General features: G+C 35.5%; 1 protein-coding gene across 9 annotated transcripts in view; it reads right to left on the bottom strand.

Moving 5' to 3' along the window:
* Positions 1-20,091, bottom strand: part of DOCK9 (dedicator of cytokinesis 9) — a 134,428-nt gene that overhangs the window by 17,139 nt on the left and 97,198 nt on the right. For 3 of the 9 annotated variants that reach the window (XM_064440648.1, XM_064440642.1, XM_064440643.1), the window contains exons 36-45: positions 18,812-18,878; positions 16,236-16,283; positions 14,285-14,421; positions 10,271-10,386; positions 6,031-6,168; positions 5,543-5,725; positions 4,775-4,888; positions 4,421-4,636; positions 2,650-2,707; positions 424-530 (exon numbers count right to left, since the gene is read on the bottom strand). In XM_064440648.1, the coding sequence (XP_064296718.1) occupies positions 424-530; positions 2,650-2,707; positions 4,421-4,636; positions 4,775-4,888; positions 5,543-5,725; positions 6,031-6,168; positions 10,271-10,386; positions 14,285-14,421; positions 16,236-16,283; positions 18,812-18,878 (1,184 nt within the window). Of the gene's footprint in view, positions 1-423; positions 531-2,649; positions 2,708-4,420; positions 4,637-4,774; positions 4,889-5,542; positions 5,726-6,030; positions 6,169-10,270; positions 10,387-13,730; positions 13,775-14,284; positions 14,422-16,235; positions 16,284-18,811; positions 18,879-20,091 lie in introns of all 9 variants that reach the window. The other 6 variants (XM_064440646.1, XM_064440644.1, XM_064440650.1 and 3 more) reach the window with 2 other exon arrangements.

Below are 20,091 nucleotides of genomic sequence, written 5' to 3'. Positions count from 1 at the left end.
TATGGCATATTTGCTTAGGGAAACTGCAACCCAGCAAAACACAGTGAATACATTTTCATGATTGCTGGTGAAGTAACAATCTAAATCAAAGTCAGTTTTAAAAAAACCAGATCTTGTTAACTCTAATAAATAAGCCACATTAGCGTTCATCCCGTCAAGTAGCTTAAAACCCCATTTTGCTTATTTTTATTCCAATAGCAGTGTTGAGTTGATGTGCTATTGCTTTATTTAAAATATATGTATATAGTAAATTCTCTAAAGCTGGGCCAGCTCACAGAGGTTTGGTTTTTTTCAGTTTTAGGATAAGAACAACAGCTAAGAAAACAATTATAACGTCCATCATGTTAGTCAGCCTCCGGATTGAAACGCAAAACTTGGAAAAACAAACAGCACTTCAATTCTAACACTCTTATGTTTACTTACTTCATTGAAGTGAACATCTTGCATTCCAACATCCTCCATCATTGAAGCTTCTTCATCTATATTAGGTGTGATTACTCTGAAAGCAGTACATCCTTGCCTAAACATCCCTGTCATTCAAAAAGAAAAACAGACAAATTTACTTTTCTCCATCAGGATATCGCTAGGTCATTTTGTGACACTGGATAAGGCAGAAGCCATATTTAAACATGCTTAGCACCAAAATAGTAAATAAATAAATAAATAATCCAGCCTCCCACTACATGATGAAAATACTAGACCTCACACTACCGTGTAAGTATAAATAGGTTTTAAAAAACACAAGTGTTGGTATCTGGACTCTTACCTACCAAAATAAGTAGTGTCTGAATCTTCCTATTTTATCTTAAACCAGTGTCTAATCTACCCCACCCTAAGTCTAAGTTAATCAAGGTAACTTTTACAGTATTTAATTAAACAGGCATGAATTAATGCTGGAACTGGATACATGAACAGGCCCTGGCATATGAGCTTCCCCAGTCTGAACAATCTGAATGGACTGACATCAACCATACAAAAATGATCGAAGGATGGCAAACCAGATTATTCAGCTGTAGGTACAGAAAGTCAGGCTACAAGCAAGAAAAACACCCCAGCGCTCTAACTCCTTTACTGAAATAAGTATTTAGGAAAAATGAGGTTTCGGACACAAACCCTACGTCTTTTACCGATTGTGTTTAGATCTTTTTTTATCATATCAGACTGCTGAATTAAGAAATCAGGATTTCTGGCCAAAACCTCTCTTAATTAAAGCCTCTAGAGCAATCAGTAAATACTACAGAAGCTCAAGGACCTGCACCTATTTATTTTACAGCTCATTCCTACAAAGATTCTTTCTGCTCAAGTGGGAGTCTGATGACCACAGGTTTTACTGCTCCCTGAAATACCATGGAGTTGCGTTACTGTTCATGGAAAGCAAGACTTAATAAGCCTAATTTGTACAACAAAAAGTCTCATTTGCCCAATATCTCTGACTCTTCATCTGGTCTACTCCCATACCAACCAATTCATTTTTTCCACAGACTTCAACAGTAGTGAAATCTCTATTTTATCCTACATTTTACGGCACTGTGTTGTGGAATGGGAAAGATCCAACAAGACATAAAGCAAATGGTTGTAATACAGCTGCTGTAAAAACATTATGCAGTAAAATGTTGAGATTTCAACCCACTACCAAAAAAAAAGGCATTGTACAGAACATTATCAATATTTGAGTAACACTTTCTGGCAACACAGCAGTTGAATTTTTCACGTAAACAAAAATAGCAGATCACCCAAAGGAATCACAAATCCATACAGATTATCACCAGTTATCAGTTAGTTGTTATCAGACTTTCAAGAGGGCATAGTAACTTTGACAAGCAACTTAGTTTCAGATTTGGGCTCAGTAGCTTCTGAAATCATTGGGGCAGAGGGGATAGCCTATACACTACATAAGTATCTGGCAAGAGACACAAAAGGAACAGAAAAAAGGCATATTGTAGACCCATGACTTTGCTTCATTTTGAACTGTCATGCAAAGGCAAAGCTAAAAAGCTGCACACATGGATTTGCCTACCAAACCAAAACACTAGCTCAACATCATAATCAGTCCCAACAGGTTTCTGAAATTTTCTTCTAGAGATCTGTTTTTCTAAATAGAAGCCATATAATCTTTTCTCAGATCCCTGACTGAGAACTCTTTTGATCCTATAGATGAAAGGTAATTTTCTACCCTATCTCAAGGGTCATCAGAAACCCACTTTTACAGACAGCTGCTAGCACAGGACACCAAGACAGGTGAAGCATTCTGAGCACTATTATCACTGACTCAGCATCTGAAAATTTGTACACATTTATTTTGACTTCTTTGACAATGCCAGGTTTCCCTATATGAGGTGAGAGACTACTTGTTTAACAACAATATTCACTGATAAGTTTGCTTTAGAAAGGGACTGACTTCAGCTATTAGCAGCTCTGGTGTAAAATTAAAATTTTTACTTTCCTAAAAATTGTACTTTACCTTCATCTGAAATGCTGCCTCTTAGATATGCAAGTATACTCTTAAATATGTAAGTATGCTATCTGGTTAGGTCAGACTTTTTTCCTTGGTGAACACTGAAATGCCTACAGCTTCCTCAGGGAAACTATTGCTTTTCCTAAACTATAATGAAAAAACATAAGTATTAAAGTAAGATTTCAAAATCATACCTTTTCGTGTGAGATATTCTGCAACCAGTGCTGCTACATGGACATAGCACATTGCCGCCTAAAACAGAAATAGTAACAATCTTATAAATTACAATTATAATGGAACTACTAAAACCAAGGTATATAAGAACGCTTAGCCTGAGATAATTCTTTGGTTTTCCTTTTTGCTGATTTGCAGGATATGCCCTATGATTGGGGTAAAAATTATCCACCTCATTTATGCAAAACAATAACTGTGCAAGAGCACTCACCCCTTCTTTACCAGAGCACTGAGTAGCATAGACAGCAGGACATAACCTGAGAGTGACCACAGATCACAAATTACAAGATAGGAATGCCACACTATAATAAAAACAGGCCAACCTTTTTTTGGGATTTAAGTGTTATGTGAAACAAAAGAGCTATTAATTATTCTGCTCAACATTTGATGGTTGTTCTGCTAACCTGTTTTGTCCAGCTTTTGGCTCTAGACCAAGAAAATGTAGAAAACCAAAAATGGTGACAGATCATTTGAAAGCAGCAAAAGAAGAAAAGAGGCCTGACCTACAAATGGAATTGGGAGGAATTTGGTTGGTGTAGTCTGGAAACAGAAGAAAAAGAAGAGGGACAAGAGTTGTCTTCAAACACTTGAGATACTTTATGAACTTGACACTGATGACTTTTCTCCACAGAAAGGACAAAAAATAAAATGTTCAATACTCTTCTTTTACTAAAAAGGTTTAGGCTTACAGTAAAGTGTTAATCTAATTGTAATTCTCAGTTGAACAGTTTACATATGGAGGCTGCAGAATCTTAGACTCTGGACGCGAAGGAAAAAGGTAAGTATCTATTAGAAATCCTCTCTAATTCATATTTTGTATGGGGTTGGGCTTGGTGATTTGCAGAGATCGTCATCTAGTCCTACAGTCAAAGATTCTAAATCTTCAACAAAAAATTAAAAACAGACCTGAAAAGGACTAAAAGAGCTTTTGTCTTCCTAGAGAGCTGAAGTTGTTTCCTTCAAAATATAAGCTAATAACAGGGTATCGCATATGCCTTCTGTGCTGCTACGATATAGAAGAAAAGAATTCTAGTACTAAGACGTGAGTAAGAAAGATAGCAGCTGCTATTTCTACTTGCTTACATGGCGCTAAGTTTAACAGACATGTTTATGAAATCCAATTACATCATGCAACATGATTTACTTTCAGATGGAAAAAGAAGGAAGACTCAAAATTAATTCTGTATGCTGATAAGATACTTACATCAAGACATATAAAAATCCCCACTCCTAACTCTCCTTTTTGCTAGAATTAAATATTTTAACAGCACAGTGAAATCAGATAGCTTTCTTTTTTCAAACGAAAAAATTTCGATTTGTCAATTTTAAGAGCACTAGCAGTTTTTTAGTAAGCACTCTGGAATAGAATCAAGCTAATTCTGTAAAGGCAACTGGAGAGGAATTCAAGGAGTGGCTTTAAGTGATAACAAAGATACATTTAAATAGAAGGTCTGTGTCTTCCATGGTTTGCATTAGCTTTCCTGGCTTAGTAGTATCTCAACTACAGTTGTTAAACATATATGTTACTTAAGTAATCAGAAATGACTTACAGATATACTTGCAAAGGACAAAAACCTATCAGCCATTGAAACTAATCTTCTAACAATTCAAAATTTATTAAAAATGCTTATTATTAACACACTAACAACTACATATAGTACATTCCATTTCAAGAAAGATAAACTAAAGTTTACTACAAAGCTCAAACTAGTTTGACTTTTTTCCTCTTACCTCTGAAAGATCTCCATTTTTAACATGGATCCTTGCCATGCTGTCTAACCATGTCTTCCTTAGTTCAGGTGTACTAGCATAAGACTTTGCCAAACTGTATTGGAGGTCTACAAGCATTTCTGGATCATTCTCGTGCTCCTTCATCTGAGCCGTAGCCATCAGTACTGTACGAATCCGTTTTGTTAAATCCTTAACATCAGAAGGGAATGTAGTGTGCTAAAACATGGAAAAGTTAGGTTAACTAATATCTTTTTCTATTCTTTGCACAATAAAAAGTTGACACCTAATTGCAAAAGATGCTATGAGAGAGTTTAAGCATCCTTTTACAGTATGGAAAGAAGAATGAAAACAGACCTTTATAATTCTGTCGTTATTGGCACAATTATTGATGATGGAAAGAGACTGCTGAAACCTAGTTCCTCCAATTCCAACAACATCAGCAATTAACTGGCTTACTGAAATAATAACCTTGACAGAAACAAATGTCTTGTTAGTGCGTATTTCATGAAATACCCTTGAGATGTATCTATGAAGCAATTACAAAGGAAGTTTTTTCTTTTTCATTGAAAGATTATCCCCATAAGTAAAATTATATTTGATTTTTTTCCCAAAGTTACTTGTACAATAACATAGGCAAGAAAAAATAGACATGTAAACTTAATGCACATGCATCCTTTGCTCTGAAGACCGACTGCTAGGTGAACTAGCCAGATGTCATAAAAGTAGTAAACTAGTTAACTATTGCCCCAGCCTTGTCACAACACACATTTTTCTACGTATTTATTTTAGACTTTTACGTGCTTGTTGCTGCTTTCTTCTCTTTTCCAGATGCCACAGGGTATGCCATTTAACAATCAGAAAAACATCTACAAAACAAACATTTGCTGCTGACAAAGAAAAATTATTTCCTATGAAACACAGGGCCACCCAATTGTTTTTAAGTATTTCCTTGTACTGAACATACTTTTATTGCCATCTTCTTACTCTTAGAACAGTACCAGCCTTGCTTGAACCCCTAATAAAGTCTTTCATGTTTTTATCTGACAGGGCTTTCCACACTGGTATGCAACTGCACATCTACAAATAAAACATTTAAAAAAAGAAGGAATGAAGTATACTAACTTGCAGATGTGTCCTAACAAAAGACTTCTTCCCTGTGTAATCAAAATTATTTCTCATTAAGAAGTACAGTAACTGTGAAGCTTCAGTACGAATTGAACTCAGTTTGGAATTACAATACTTCAGAATTTCGTAGCACAGCGCAGAACACATATCAGCTCTACCTTCATAAAATGTAGAGGGAAACTGAGGAAAAAGTAGAAAAGAAAGAAATTATTCCTTAAAATTAGCTCCAGTTCTTGATAAAATAAGCATGTCAAGAAAAATACAAATATATTATTATGCCCAAACTGTGGAAAAAATAGACAGTTCATGACACAAAACAATTTTTACAGCAATTCAAAGGACAAGTATTCAACACTGTTGGGGTCAGATTGGTCCTTACGCACCAATTTGAATTTGGGATTTTAGTTCTTAAATTTTTACTTAGTATATTGTTAACTAAAGAACCGGATAAGTACTTGAAGATTAATTATTTTTAAACTTCTTACCTTAAAAATAAGTGCCCTTAAAGCATTGAAGACATTTTTCAGTGCTGTTTCAGACTGATTCTTTTGAAGGAAGCAGAGGTATACATCAAATACTTTCTTCATCAGTGGATTATGCCCGTGATCAGTCAGTAGTTGGTTCTTTAAATTGATAGCGAGAATTTAGGAGTTTTGTACAGTGACGTATTTATACTATTCTAAGAACATACACAGATCATCCAAAAGCAAGAAATAAAAAAAAAAACAAACCTGCACAGTATTACCAAGATGTTTAATAATACAAACATATCTGAATTTTCATTAGATATTTCTAACACTTCATTAACCTTGCTTATAAAGAAATTGTTGGCTTCTGAACAGACTTACAGAACAACTGTTTTTAACAGCTATTAATTAAATCAATTACTATTAACAGTTCTTTGAGAAGCACACTAAAGTATTAACACACTTCAGTTACAGGGGCTTTAGCAGCTCAGACAGTGGAATTTTCTCATAGCTACTCCTCCTAAAATGCTCTGAAAAAAAAACGTCCCCCAAACCAAACGCCCACCCACTCACCGTCTTTCATTACTGTCCTAGAACTGGAAGTGCTCTTAAGGACAAAGACATTAGTTACTTTTCAGAGTTTTAGCTGCATCGATATTCCGGAACTCATTCTGAGGTATGCAATACACAGGCTTACACTCTTGATACCTGTATCACTAACAGCTGCCTTCCATCCAAACTTTTAAAAAAATCTTGTCCCCCCCAATTTCTGTAGCACAGGTACTGACTGTGCATCTTTAACAGTTCATATTGCTTCTGTTTTGCTCTGGGGACCTGTTTTCTCCCTTTGTCCACTGAGCATATGCGCTAGGTTCCTATGGGACTCTAGGATGAAACAACAAGGTCTCTTCTTTTACAAAACACCAAAATAGGTTAATCAATTCAGGGTCTGCTCAATCCAGTCCAGGGAGTCCAGAATTGAGAGGACCATGTTAAGTTGCTCCCTCTGACTCCACTGGCCCTCCAACATGATTCTACTAGGTCTTGCACCTTCTGCAACTCACCTCTACACACTCCGCTCTTCCTAGTCATTACTATATACAGGCATCCAAACGGCAAGCTGCAAAGCAGCTCCATTACTACCTCAAGTAAGTTTTAAGGTAATCTTGACTGAAAGAATCTAGTTTAATACATTTTTTTAAAAAAGATTCTTGATGCCCAGTATAGACCTGGGCTCTTGTAGCATGCCTTAAGCTCTCTCAAACATGGAAGAGATATCTAACTGCAGATGTCTCCTTTTTTATTCACGGAGATGCAGAAGAAATTCTTCAGGCTAAAGAATTTCAGCATAGCCCTAGGCATTTCAGGTGTTCCTCAATATTAAAAAAATTGAAGGAGACAGTCCTCCATTTAAAGCCATTCTGATAACATGACTTGCAGACCAGAAGAACTCAGTGCGGTTTCAAGCTTCGTGGATGAATAGATAACAATGCTTGCAGGAGGCCAAAGATCTCCAAATGTTACGCAGTGAAGCCACAGGCAGGCCATTTTAGAGGAAGCTAGACATAAATGGTTGGATATAAGCCAGTCAGCCTATTTGGTTAAAGGAAAACGTTTTATCTGTTGGAGCAGTATACAGATCTCTGTAGATGACCCAAAGCTAAACACATAACTGCAAGTTCTAAAAGATGGTAAGGCTTACTACTTCCAGGTTTATAGCAAAATAACAAAATGTGGTCTTACAAACCCCTATCCTAATGAGGAAATTGATACAATATCCTTTCTTCAGATGTCCCAGCATCAGAGGTAGGTAGGTAGTTCACTAAAACCTTCTAGAGTAGTAGGAATTCACACAGGATCAGTTAAAATTCTACCAAGAGGCAGACATAACTTGTGATTTCCCTGCTGTAACAGAGAACAGAAGTCTGGATCCCCAGTAGTGAAAGACAAAAAGCTGTCTGTCCTTCTATATAGTATGCTAATTATTCCCAAAAGAAGCAGATCAGTATTACTAATCTAGTGGCATTCTACGATGGAGTGAATGCATCAGTGGACAAGGGAAGAGCTATGGATGTTGTCTATCTGCACTTCTGTAAGGCCTTTGATACGGTTCCCCACAACATTCTTGCCACTAAATTGGAAACATACGGGTTTGATGGATGGACTGTTAGAAGGATAAGGAATTGGCTGGATGGCTGTATCCAAAGAGTTACACTCAACAGCTTAATGCCCAAGTGGAAAACCAGCAACACATGGTGTCCCTCAAGGGACCGATAATACTTAATATTTTCATCAATGACAGACAGTGGGATCGAAAGCACCCTCAGCAAGTTTGCAGAAGACACCAAGCTGAGCGGTGCAGTTGATTTACTAGAGGCTTCCCTGTAGCATGCCATCCAGAGGGACCTTGACACGCTTGAGGAGTGGGCCCATGTGATCCTCATGAAGTTCAACAAGGCCAAGCACAAGGTCCTGCACCTGTGTTGCAGCAATCCCCAATATCAATACAGACATGGGGGTGAATGGATTGAGAGCAACCCTGTGGAGAAGGACTTAGGGATACTGGTGGTTGAAAAATTGGACATGGGCCAGCAATGTGTGCTTGCAGCCCAGAAAGCTAATTGTATCCTGGACTGCATAACAAGAAGCATGGCCAGCAGGTCGAGGGAGGTGATTCTCCTCCCCTACTCCGCTCTCATGAGACCCCACCTGGTATACTGCATCCAGCTCTGTGGCCCCCAGTACATGAAAGACACGAACATGTTAGAGCCGGTCTACATGAGGGCTGTAAAAATGGTCAGAGGGCTGGAACACTTCTTATATGAAGAAAGGCTGAGAGAGTTGGGATTGCTTAGCCTGGAGGAGAGAAGGCTCCAGGGAAACCTCACTGAGGCCTTTCAAGATACAAAGGGTGCTTACACAAAAGATGGGGACAGACTTTTTACCAGGGCCTGTAGTGACAGGACAAGGGGAAATGGTTTTAATGGTTTTAAACTGAAAGAGGGTAGATTTAGTTTGGACATAAGGAGGAATTTTTTTTTTTTTTTTTTAAACAATGAGGGTGGTGAGACACTAGAACAGGTTCCCCAGAGAAGCTGTGATTGCCCCATCACTGGAAGGTTTCAGGGTGAGGTTGGACAGGGCTTTGAGCAACCTGACCTTGTGAAAGATGTCCCTGCCTATGGCAGGGGTGTTGGTCTAGATGATCTCTAAAGGTCCCTTTATGTATTTTAGTGCAGTTGATTGAATAGCCTGATTCTCCTACCTGATTTGTTTGATCTTGTAGACTATTTTGGTATACTCTTAGCTACTTTCTCAACATGCTACGTACAGATAACCTTGAAGCGCTTTCACTCCAAGTGTGATAGGCAACTGATAACTAAAAGATTAGTGTTTATTCTTTAAATCTTTAAAGCTAGCTATTTTCATTTTCAATTCTGTCGTGAAGTCTGTGGACAGAACTGATTCTAATCTCTATGTAATTAAATTAGTAATAAAAGGATTCTCATTATGAATAAGCTCATGTTTGCATAACTAGATTAAAGATAAGACACTAAATCTGAACTTCGATCAAGGATCTGGATCCAATGCTCTGCTTAGGGGAGAAACAAGCTAGAGCTATCATCTCTCCTTTTTATAGCTTCACCTTTAATGTTTGGAAGAGTGCAAAAAAACCAGATGGGAGGTGTATACAAGTAGGTGTGCTATAAAAAAAGATTCCACAGGAGAGCTACAGTAACTGATACAACTAAAAAGAAGTCTTATTAGTGGACAAATTGAAATGAAGTTACACAAAAAGGAACACACAAACCATTGTTCATTAATGAGTGACTTAATATAAGAAGCAACCAAGTTCAATATAAAAGTCTGATAGTGTCCAATTATGAATTGTGGTTTTGCCATACAATAGATCTTTCACCCCACATGGCCTTAAAAAGAGTTTTACCACTAATATTAGTAGACACTAAAGTTTCTAGAAATATTTTTGGAAGTTAGGATGAGAAAGGAGCTTTTCCCACAGATTACTGCTGATCAGTAAGGAGTCTGCATGCAATTTGTAACTGAAGCCAAAGCATTTTGCTGCAAGAGGTTATCAGCCTTTACATGGTACAATAATGAAATACAGTGCTAGAAATGCTAAAAATACAATGCTATATTACTAGATCACAAAATATAAATATAATTTTAAAAATATTTTAAAATTTTTTTAAAATGAAAAATAATTATGGGAGATGTTAACACCAAGTCAAGAACAAACCTTAAAAGCCATTGTGAATAACGATAGCGTATCCAGAATCGTAAGGCAAACTTCAGTGGCAATATTTGCTTCAAGTAAAGACTGGTGAAGAACATCTGCATCTGAATGGCCATAGCCTACAGAAATTCCAAATGAAGTGTAAGTGCCGGCTATACTAATTTAAATGTTTCTTATTTCCAAAAGACTTGCCAAACTAGGAAAAGATTAACAAGTAAAAAGCCTGACAGAAGTTAGTATTCAATACAGAAAAATATGCGCTTAAATATTTTTCAGATATGTGCATACAATTATTCTAACATAATTCACACAAGATCATAAAATCTATTAAGTACAAATGTCACAATAGAAGCATTAAACAGCAGTTAAAACAATAAATGCCTGATGTTTCATATATATGTGTATGTATGTATACACACACGTATATATGTAGAAACATACACAGTTATATATACACACACATATATTCTTAAAATAAGTACTGCAGTAGGATGGAGTTACAGCTGAAAACATGTATTGGTAATTTAGTGATGTTATAATGATCTAAAAGTCAATCATAAGTCAACCATTATAAAAACACAAAACGCTAAGAGTTGAAGGAATATGATCATGTACTTATACGCAGCTGAAGACCCAAGTAATTAATTTTGCTCTGTAGCAATACCATGCAATAGCTCCATATTTAATAAAAATATTTTATTGCTTCTAGCCCATGCTGTATTTAAATAATTTTGAAAACATATCCTACTTTATCACTGGTTATAGTATATCGTTTATGTTCCCTAACATTGACCTTTAAGAACCAGATTGACAAACGTGCCCTGATTGCTTTATAAAAATTTCATCTGGATCATGTTAGATTTACATTCAGCTCAGTACCACTAAATCAATGACAAGCATGTCAATCTTGTTAGACCAAGAAAAGAACAGAAGAAATTACATATTGTTTTATAAGAATACCTGGCCACTTCCTTCTGCACCTTCTTGCTTCCCCAGCTGAACTAGGCATGCATACCCATACCCATACATACCCATACATACATACCCATACCCATGCATACCAGTTTCTTTAGATTCATACATCCTTTCTGTCAGGAAGTATACACTTCTTTCCTATAATCTTTTGCATTCTCTCTGCTTCCACCACTTCATCCTCCCGTGTATTTTCTTTGTGGTTTCAATCCAACTACCCCCTTCACCTCTGTAATGACGAAGGCCCAACTGGCATTTGGAAGCAAGTTTTAACAAATGTTAAAAGCAAATTTTAACATTTGCCAAATTCAAATAATTTTTTTTTTTTAAAAAAATCCTTTTTCACAGGAATCACCATTGAGTGACCAGAAATCCTTGCGTTAGCCTGTAGTTTTGGTAATGTTGAAGATCACAATAGATGACAACTATTTTGAGAACTGCACTGAGCACAGGAAATATTTTTTAAAGAAGTAATTTGTTTGATCTTCAAGATAAGAAGAAAGGTGCAAGGTTTACTATAAATACTAAGTAAAAACTGTAGTCAATAGACAGGATTTCAAACAGCTCAAATATTGTTCTTCACATAAATAATTTAGAACAAACAAAAAATTAGGTCATTGATTGATTACCCTGCATTATTACTAGAGACTGAAATTTTGGGCAGGATGTAAACTTAAAGGAACACTCAATTCAGTTGAGTTAAAAGACTGATTTAGCAGTGCTTTTCCCATACACATGCTAAAAACTATCCTTGTTTCAATTTGCTATTATTTTAGAGAACCTAATACTGTATTCTTCATGTATAACTAACATACTTGATTCTATTTTTCACATGTAACTTAAAAAGAAACCACGGAACTACAATTACCACATATAATATCGTCATCTGCCTGGACACGCACGTGAACATGCACCCATACATTCACACTACTACAGACTAACTGGATTTAAAACCATCTAAGAACAGTGAAAATGGGGTAATCTCTAATGACTACGAGCTTGAGAATGATCATATACTGCTATTACAGATCAGGGTATATTCTCTTGTATTTCAGTACATTTGCATGTCACTATTCTACTGAGCATCCTCCTCTCCTCCAGCCCCAACAATACACACATCAATCTACATTCTTATAGTTTGTATTGAGATGCTTTAGACATTTGAACAAAGGGCCTCATTTCTTTCATTCTTCAGTACAAAACTATACTGAAATTCCTCAGAGATGTGAAATAACACACCATTACTTCAGTTCTATTCCTTGCTTAAATGATTAGAAAGGGTGAAATAAAGTTTATAATTTACTTTTATGGACAACTATCTTGCCAAAGAATCATGATTTTAGGAACAAGTAAAGCAATTATTTCCACCAGATACATACTTCCTGTATGTATCCCCTACAGGATACCTACAAGATTTATTCAAGTTCTGAAAACTAATTTGGATATACAATACAGGCAGACTGACAACTGAACAAAACTATAAGTTAGACAAGGCCAAGACCAAAGGTATAAAAATCAATTTCACATTTGACGTGGTTTTTACAGCAACGTATTTTCCTTTTGTAAAACCTTGGTCAATACTTGATATTCATTAAATGTCCAACATCAAAAAAAACCAGAGCCCTATCATCACTTTCCACAAAGTTATCTGAATGAGATGCCTTCCTTCACAACATCCTTCAGATGGAAAAGAACAGAAAGTTTATTTTTACATAAACGTGCATTTATTAAAATCTTTCAGCTTACTGTTTCCTAAAAATCATTAAACTTTGCCAAGTTCTGGAAATAAAAAAATCTCTTTGTATAGGGCGCAGAAATAGCCATGTTATTTATTTCCTGGAGATTTTTTTTTTAAATCAGTCTTCATCTACAAATTATTTTACCTTACTGAATGTGTGGTCAACATAATCTAAAAGCTCTTCCTTTTGTTTATTAAAAAAATCTAGAAATTATTATGATACAGCAGTAGCAGACAGACTACAAGAAAAAAAAATGCAATTTGCACAGTTATATAGTTTTCTGACATTTTTAAAATCAAAGAATTGCATTTCTTATACTTAGGCATGAGAATGCATTTATAAACAGAGAGGTTTGGTGGTTTTTTTTTTTTCAGTTTTTCATAAAGCTATGTGGTAAGTCTTGTGCAACTAGGTTAGCTGTTGCTTTATATTACAGATAACAAGCTAAAAGATTTTAAGGTAGTTAGATGTTTTGGGAAATAAAAGGATGAACACAGTGAACATACAGTTAACTCAAATAATTGCTTTACTGCACACAATTCTTTTAAGTACCAGTGCTGTATTTTACTGGATTAGTCAACTAGTTTCATTGTTTTTTGAAGCTGAAAATTGAAAAATGGTGTTTCAGAATACTTTACATACAGTATGTTTTGCAATTTAAGAGCAGCATGTTTAAAAGATAGGCCACAAGCAGGTTTAGTTTTCAATACAGTAGTCTTATACAAGCTGACTTCAACCTGATTAAATCTTACCATTGTCTACAGAAATTCCAAGAATACTTGATATCTTTCTCACACTGAAAACAGAAAAATCACTTCATTATTGGACGCTTTTTCACTTCCAGACAAACCAAATCATGGGCTTCACAATCTCCACAGAAACTCTAAGAAACTTATTTCTCCTTAGGGGATGTCAAAACATGGAGATATGGTCAGAGCGCGTATTTTCACTTTTAGACTAATCATTTATAAGACCAAGTTGGGAGGGTGGGGGAAAGAAGCTTAATAAAGCTAATAGAAAAAACAAGTAAATTTTGTAACTATGTGCAGCACAAAGTTCAAACGCATATAATTAAAATACAATTTTAAAATACGCTGTAGTTAACCATGCTCCATGCTATGGCATCAGTGAGCACTGATTGTTCTGTTATAAGGAAGGCAGGGAACAGACCATCGACCGATTCCACCTATTTGTTTGACCTAAAACAATAAAAGTCATGGAAATGCACTGGTGTGGCTCTGGGACCTGTCTCTGGTGTTGTGGTACTGGTTGAGGATGATGAATGTTATCATGTCATGAGACTTACTGTGGTTAAAAGTGAGAGAGTTATCCAGGCTGCTCAGCTGCTGCAATCTGGCATGCATCATTCCTGTTCTGTTACGGGAAACAGGCAATGTCTGAGATTTTCGATCATGAACTATGGGTCCCAACCCCTCCTGGTTCCTGCAAGATGGGTGAAATGGGATAGAAGCAAAAGTTAGACATGTCAAACTGCAGCAAGACAGGAAGCGTTAGTTAAGCACAAAGTTTTGTAGAAAGAAATATAATGCAACCTATTTACTGTTTTATTTCTAAAACAAAAATAGGTAGCATCAAAAAAGCATCACAGCAAACTCTTTCTTAAAACCTCAAAGAATGAAAGCAAAAGCACACAAGCAGTTGCTCTTGAAGTGCTAAATTTACCTCAGAGCTTTCGAAAACGTAAGTATTTGAGAACATAAACGTTCTGAAAAATATTCAGAACCCAAAGCCAAATCCTCTATTTTGATTGTAAAAAGTTTAGAAAAAAGTTAGGATACACAGTGGTAAAATTAGAAAGCATACATGCAACAGCATAGCAGGAATTAAATGAGTTGTTATCATGTACGTCTTACCCAAGCAGGAAGGGAGAAGAGCCATGTACATTGTTAAACTTGCAGCAATCAAGTGAAGAAAACAGAAAAGTGATCTGTGTTAGCAATCAGTACAGGTTAACTTCCTATTGTGTACCACCACCAGAGCTGATGAAAAATGAAAACCAGTGCTTGAATTACAGAATTCCCTGTTCCCTTTAATTCTCTGTCACTTGTGTATTTTAAGAGTACATGCATTGATTATGACGTACTTCAGTGTAACGATAATGTGAAAGACTAGAAAGCTATATTTACTGGGAAAATTCAATCTCTCTGCAGAGCACCAGATGATTTCTATAGCTGAACATTTTTGGTGTTAACATGCAGTACACAAACTGATCAATAAACAGAAAGGAAGTGTGGTAGTCTTCTCTACAAACTAGTCAAACAAATTAGTTTGAAGAATTTTTAGAAAAAGCCTGAAAATTACAGACTCCTGTAAATCCAGAGTTTGAAGAACATTTAAACACAAAGGTTACAATCATAAACCTTAAGAAAGCCAGATTTATTTTGGCCTTTGATTCTTTTAGGGTATGTGAAGAGAGATGAGATCTTTTTTCTGAAAAGTCTCCAAGGAGATATTTAAGTTTGTTGTTTGTAGAAAGCGAATCACATACCATTAAATCTAAATTAAAAACAAAAAAGTTAACGTTTTATTTAGAATGCTTTACCACCCAAAGTCAGCAACAACTTTCTCACTGAGTTCAAGAGGGCCAGGATTTCAACCCCACAAGTTTAGTTATAACAGTATTACCATGTCAACCACAGTGTAAGGCCTAAATAAGTTGCTATCCTTTATTAAAAAACTACTTTGTATTGAAAACCACATTAATGCAAAGATACACAAATGATTCAGCACATGTTTCTGTCTCCCACAGATTTTCTCCTAAACAGCCTTCAATGGGAATGTACAGGTATCTAACGGTAGTTTGGACTTCAAATTGGAAAAACAGCAGGGTTGGAATGTTCACTACTCACCTTTCAGCATAAACACTATATATAAAATTTCGAAAACATTTCAATGGACATGATTTTATGGCCCAGTGAATTAAGAAAACAATTAAATAATAAAATTTCTTCCCCAAAGACACCATTTCAAGGAAAAAAATGCTGTAAAAGACAGCATTTAAGGGATGTATTTTAAAGTAATTGATAATAAAACACAAACACATCATACTTAAACAGATACTAGATCTTCAGACAGGATACAGATTTGTTAATATAGTAACTAGTTACTTATTTCAAACTGTTATGTATCATTTCACAATAACTATTCTACTCATGCAATTTATTTGTATTAGAGATTCAAGGCATATTGTACACACTTAGTGAACAAGACAGCAAAATTTAAATTCCACACAGTACCTGGCTATGTATCGTTTTCCCATGTACTGGAACTGATGTAAGCAAACTCTGTAGAGAACACATAAGTCAGAGAAGCAACACTTAAAACAACCTCTTCTAGGTTTATGTACATTGGAATTATTAAACTACTATTTTTATTAAACTTTAAACTCTTCCGTGACAAAACTTCTTTATTTCTCCCACTTTCATATTCCCTTCCAGTCCCCAAGCCAAGTAAAGGTAAACATGGCTCTTCTGAAATCAGTCACAGATGGTTGTTGGCTTGGGCAAATTGGGATTAACATCAAAAGGCACATAAAGCTGCCTCCAGAGGACACCTATCTCAGCACTCCAAATCAAAACAGCTAGTATGAGTCTGGCCTTTCTACATTGTCACTGTTAAACGGTGAAAATCCAAAACACCTTAGAGAACTTACTCTTTACAGTTTAAGTGCTTCATCTTACATAGATTTTTAGTATTTATAGAGAAGAAGCGTTTAGCCTCAACTATCACAGACAAAATTTCATTATGTGAAATGAGGCCCACAATTACAGTTGAAGGATGGAAGGAAAGATATAACTAGACATTACATATATACACACGTATTTTGCAAGACATGTATAAGGGTTCAAAATCAGGGCAATACATTTTGCTTTTTTCCCTTTAGTCTAAACTATCTTGGTTACAGGTTGAGTTTTTTTGTCTTGTTGGGGTTCTTTTTATGGTCTCCAGGATAACAACAACAGGGTTTCTGACAACTACTTTCTAAAGGGAATCTGCTTTTACAATAAGAAGATGATAAAGGCAAATCCCCACCCAATAATTTTTCATTAAAAAAATTCATACTTCAATATGATGTTATATTTTGCAGAATCATAACACTATTGGTTCAGATCCAGCAAGAAAGTTGAAAGTATAACCTAATTTGCCAGATGCCCCTGCTTGTCTTCACAACTAGTAAGTACACAGCACTGGTGACTAATAAACAGAAGTCATACTTTCAAAGCAAGAAACAATGGTGTGAATGGAGGCTGCAATAATGATTTTATTTGACTTCTTTCCCACTGTACGTAATTATCCTGATAATTCAGAACACTGAATGCAACTTCCCTTGTCCTTCAGGTAAGAATATTCTAAAAGTTCTTCTTTAAAGTGTAAATCCAAACTGAAAGCCAGTTTTCAGTCTTTCTCTTCCATGTGCCAGTTGTGAACAAGGGAGAAGACTGGCAAAGTCTCTTCAGCTCAGCTCCATTTTGTTCTCAGACCTTAAATAGATTAGCTGTCTCCAAACTGCAGAGTCAGAATGGTGTTTGTTTCACCCAAACTTGTCACTCTACTTGCAAACTAACCTCAATTCCCCTTTCTGGTATCTTCTTGTCTTTTTTAGTTTTTAATTTTTTCAGAAAAAGATATTTGCATGGTGAGTACCTACCTACCAGAAACACTGTCTTACTGAGGTAATGAGAAACTACTGTAGTGACCTGTATTAATAAAAATTGTCATCAAAACGAACATTATTTGCATTGGCAACATACTCCTAGAATCAGAAGAATCAGAAGATGTAGACTTTTGTGAACCTTGTTCCCGCTCTAGTTCAAGGAACTGTGGTATCATCCACTGCGCTAACGAGATGGAAATTTTATTCTGTATTCCATACACTGCTGTTGTGAAGGAAATCTTTGATAATTAGAAATTGGAGATTACTGATTTGATCACAAACCAATCCTATCCAGCCCTTAAATAGGAAGCATCTAATGGCAAAATACTCTTCACCACTGAATCTGTACAGTTTACACCTCAGACTTCAGAGAATCTACTAAGTCAGCTCATTTACTTGTTCAATTCTGCCTCTGGTACAATCAACATCATGCCAGATGCACTCAAATGAGTTAAAACACTTTTTAAAATACATTCCTAAAATAGACCTTGAGTAGCGTATTCCATAACACAGTTAACAACTGGCATTACTTTGATTGAGCCTCTATTACAAAGGAAAGTAGTCCAGTGAAACAAGCAAGGCAAGCAGAAAGGCCTCTGTGGTGCACCGCTTAAAGCAAACAGCACCTCCTTCATTTTTTATTAATGTATCAGTCAATTATCATGAACAAACATACTAAGTGTGCAAATAGATGGAGTGTAGCCATTGATAACAAATACTGCATGCATTCTATATCTTTTTCCTTACAGTAAGGCAGAAGACGCAAGAGGAATGCTAGGAGAACCGTTCATATCCCTTTGTTTCTGAAGTTATGAAATTCAATCAATTTTGATATGCAACCATACAATTTCAGCAGTTCACGTTACAAGATGCATTTTAATGCAGATAGGTAACAACACAGGTGGTTCCTCTTCCATAAGCATAGCAATATTCTGAGCACTACTTGCTGTTTAGGAACTTCCTGAGATGAGAAACTATCATGGAACCAGACAGACACGCAATAATGCAGGTCAAGTTAAGGACCCCTAAACAGACCAAGATGGCATTATTTTTTCAAACAAACAAATAAAACCATATTTACACACTTATATGCACACTCATGTTTTTACCAGCATAGCAAGACATAGGATTTTATGACAAGCTCAACAGAAATCTTACTCTGTAATTGTGAAAAAGTCCATGAGTTCAAATTTTGTAGCCTTGTTCCAATACGTAATCAAGGCGTCTAGGAAAAGGAAAAATATTAAAAACAAGACAAAGGCAGAAAACACAAAAAATATTAAGTACAAGAGTTAACATCTGTTCTTAGTTTTCAGATAATGAGGATTCAAGAGCAACTAAAAAAGGCTTGTGGGGTACGGATAGCTATTCCTATTTAAAGTTTTCCCTGAGGCTGATTATACAAATACACATATCAATTCTCCGAATGAGTTTCTACAATATGCTTTTAATTAATCCATAATAATCCCATACAATTTCCTATTTTAAATAATAATAATTGTATAGACAGTAGCAACTACAGTGTTCTAAAAATGGAAGATGCCAGAATATTTCAGGCTTAGTCCTATAACCTGCTTCTTTCTAGATTGGTCTCAACATTTTTAAAATTAAAATTTATTATTTATTTTTTAATTCACAATGCTTTACTCTGGATACTTTTTCAGCACAGCTTCCAGATTTTCTTTATTTGCACAGATGTCAAAAATGGCAATTTTTTACAAAGTTTGTAGTTACATAGCCAAGACCTGGTCTCTTTTGCCGAAACATTCAAAATTAGCTAACAAATTCAAAATTATGACAAAGATGTGTGGCAAAGTTTATTTAATACTTGTTCTTCTCCAGAAGAATTGACACCAAAAAAATCCCCACTGTGCTTATGTAAATGTTAACTTGAATTTCCTAGAAATTCTGGCTCATTTTTACATATTTCAAAATGTAATATAGCAGAAAAGGTATTTTTGACTTTTATTATTCTTTGTAACTAAAATACATAAAGTAATATCAATGTAATTACATTAAAATCTAACAGTGCGACTGGATATTGAATACTTGTTAACCTTTCAATTCTCATGCTTGATTAAGTGGTGCAATAAATTAGTTCAAGTACTATATAAACTTGATTTTTTGAAATTAATATCAAAAGAGGCACAGAAAATAAATAATTTCCTTTTGATATATTTAGTACAAACTGAAAAATGCAATGTTTTTACCAAAAGAGACTTGCCCTCTTTTTAAAATATTCATCAAGTATAGGGATGATTCTGAGCTGTATGATCCTAGTAAAAAAAAAATTTGCCATTCATGCACCAGTTCTATACCTCCGTAACCTTCTCCAGGATAACGAGACTCTCAAAAGTTCAATGGATCATCTCACAAACATCCCAGGAGAATGAAGAAGCGCTAATATCCCCATTCCAGAAATGGAAATATACACAGCA

This window comes from Phalacrocorax carbo, chromosome 1 (genome assembly GCF_963921805.1).
Source record: "Phalacrocorax carbo chromosome 1, bPhaCar2.1, whole genome shotgun sequence".
Taxonomy (NCBI): Eukaryota; Metazoa; Chordata; class Aves; order Suliformes; family Phalacrocoracidae; genus Phalacrocorax; species Phalacrocorax carbo.
The sequence above is the reverse complement of the archived record's forward strand: the minus strand, read 5'-3'. Positions and strand labels throughout refer to the sequence as shown.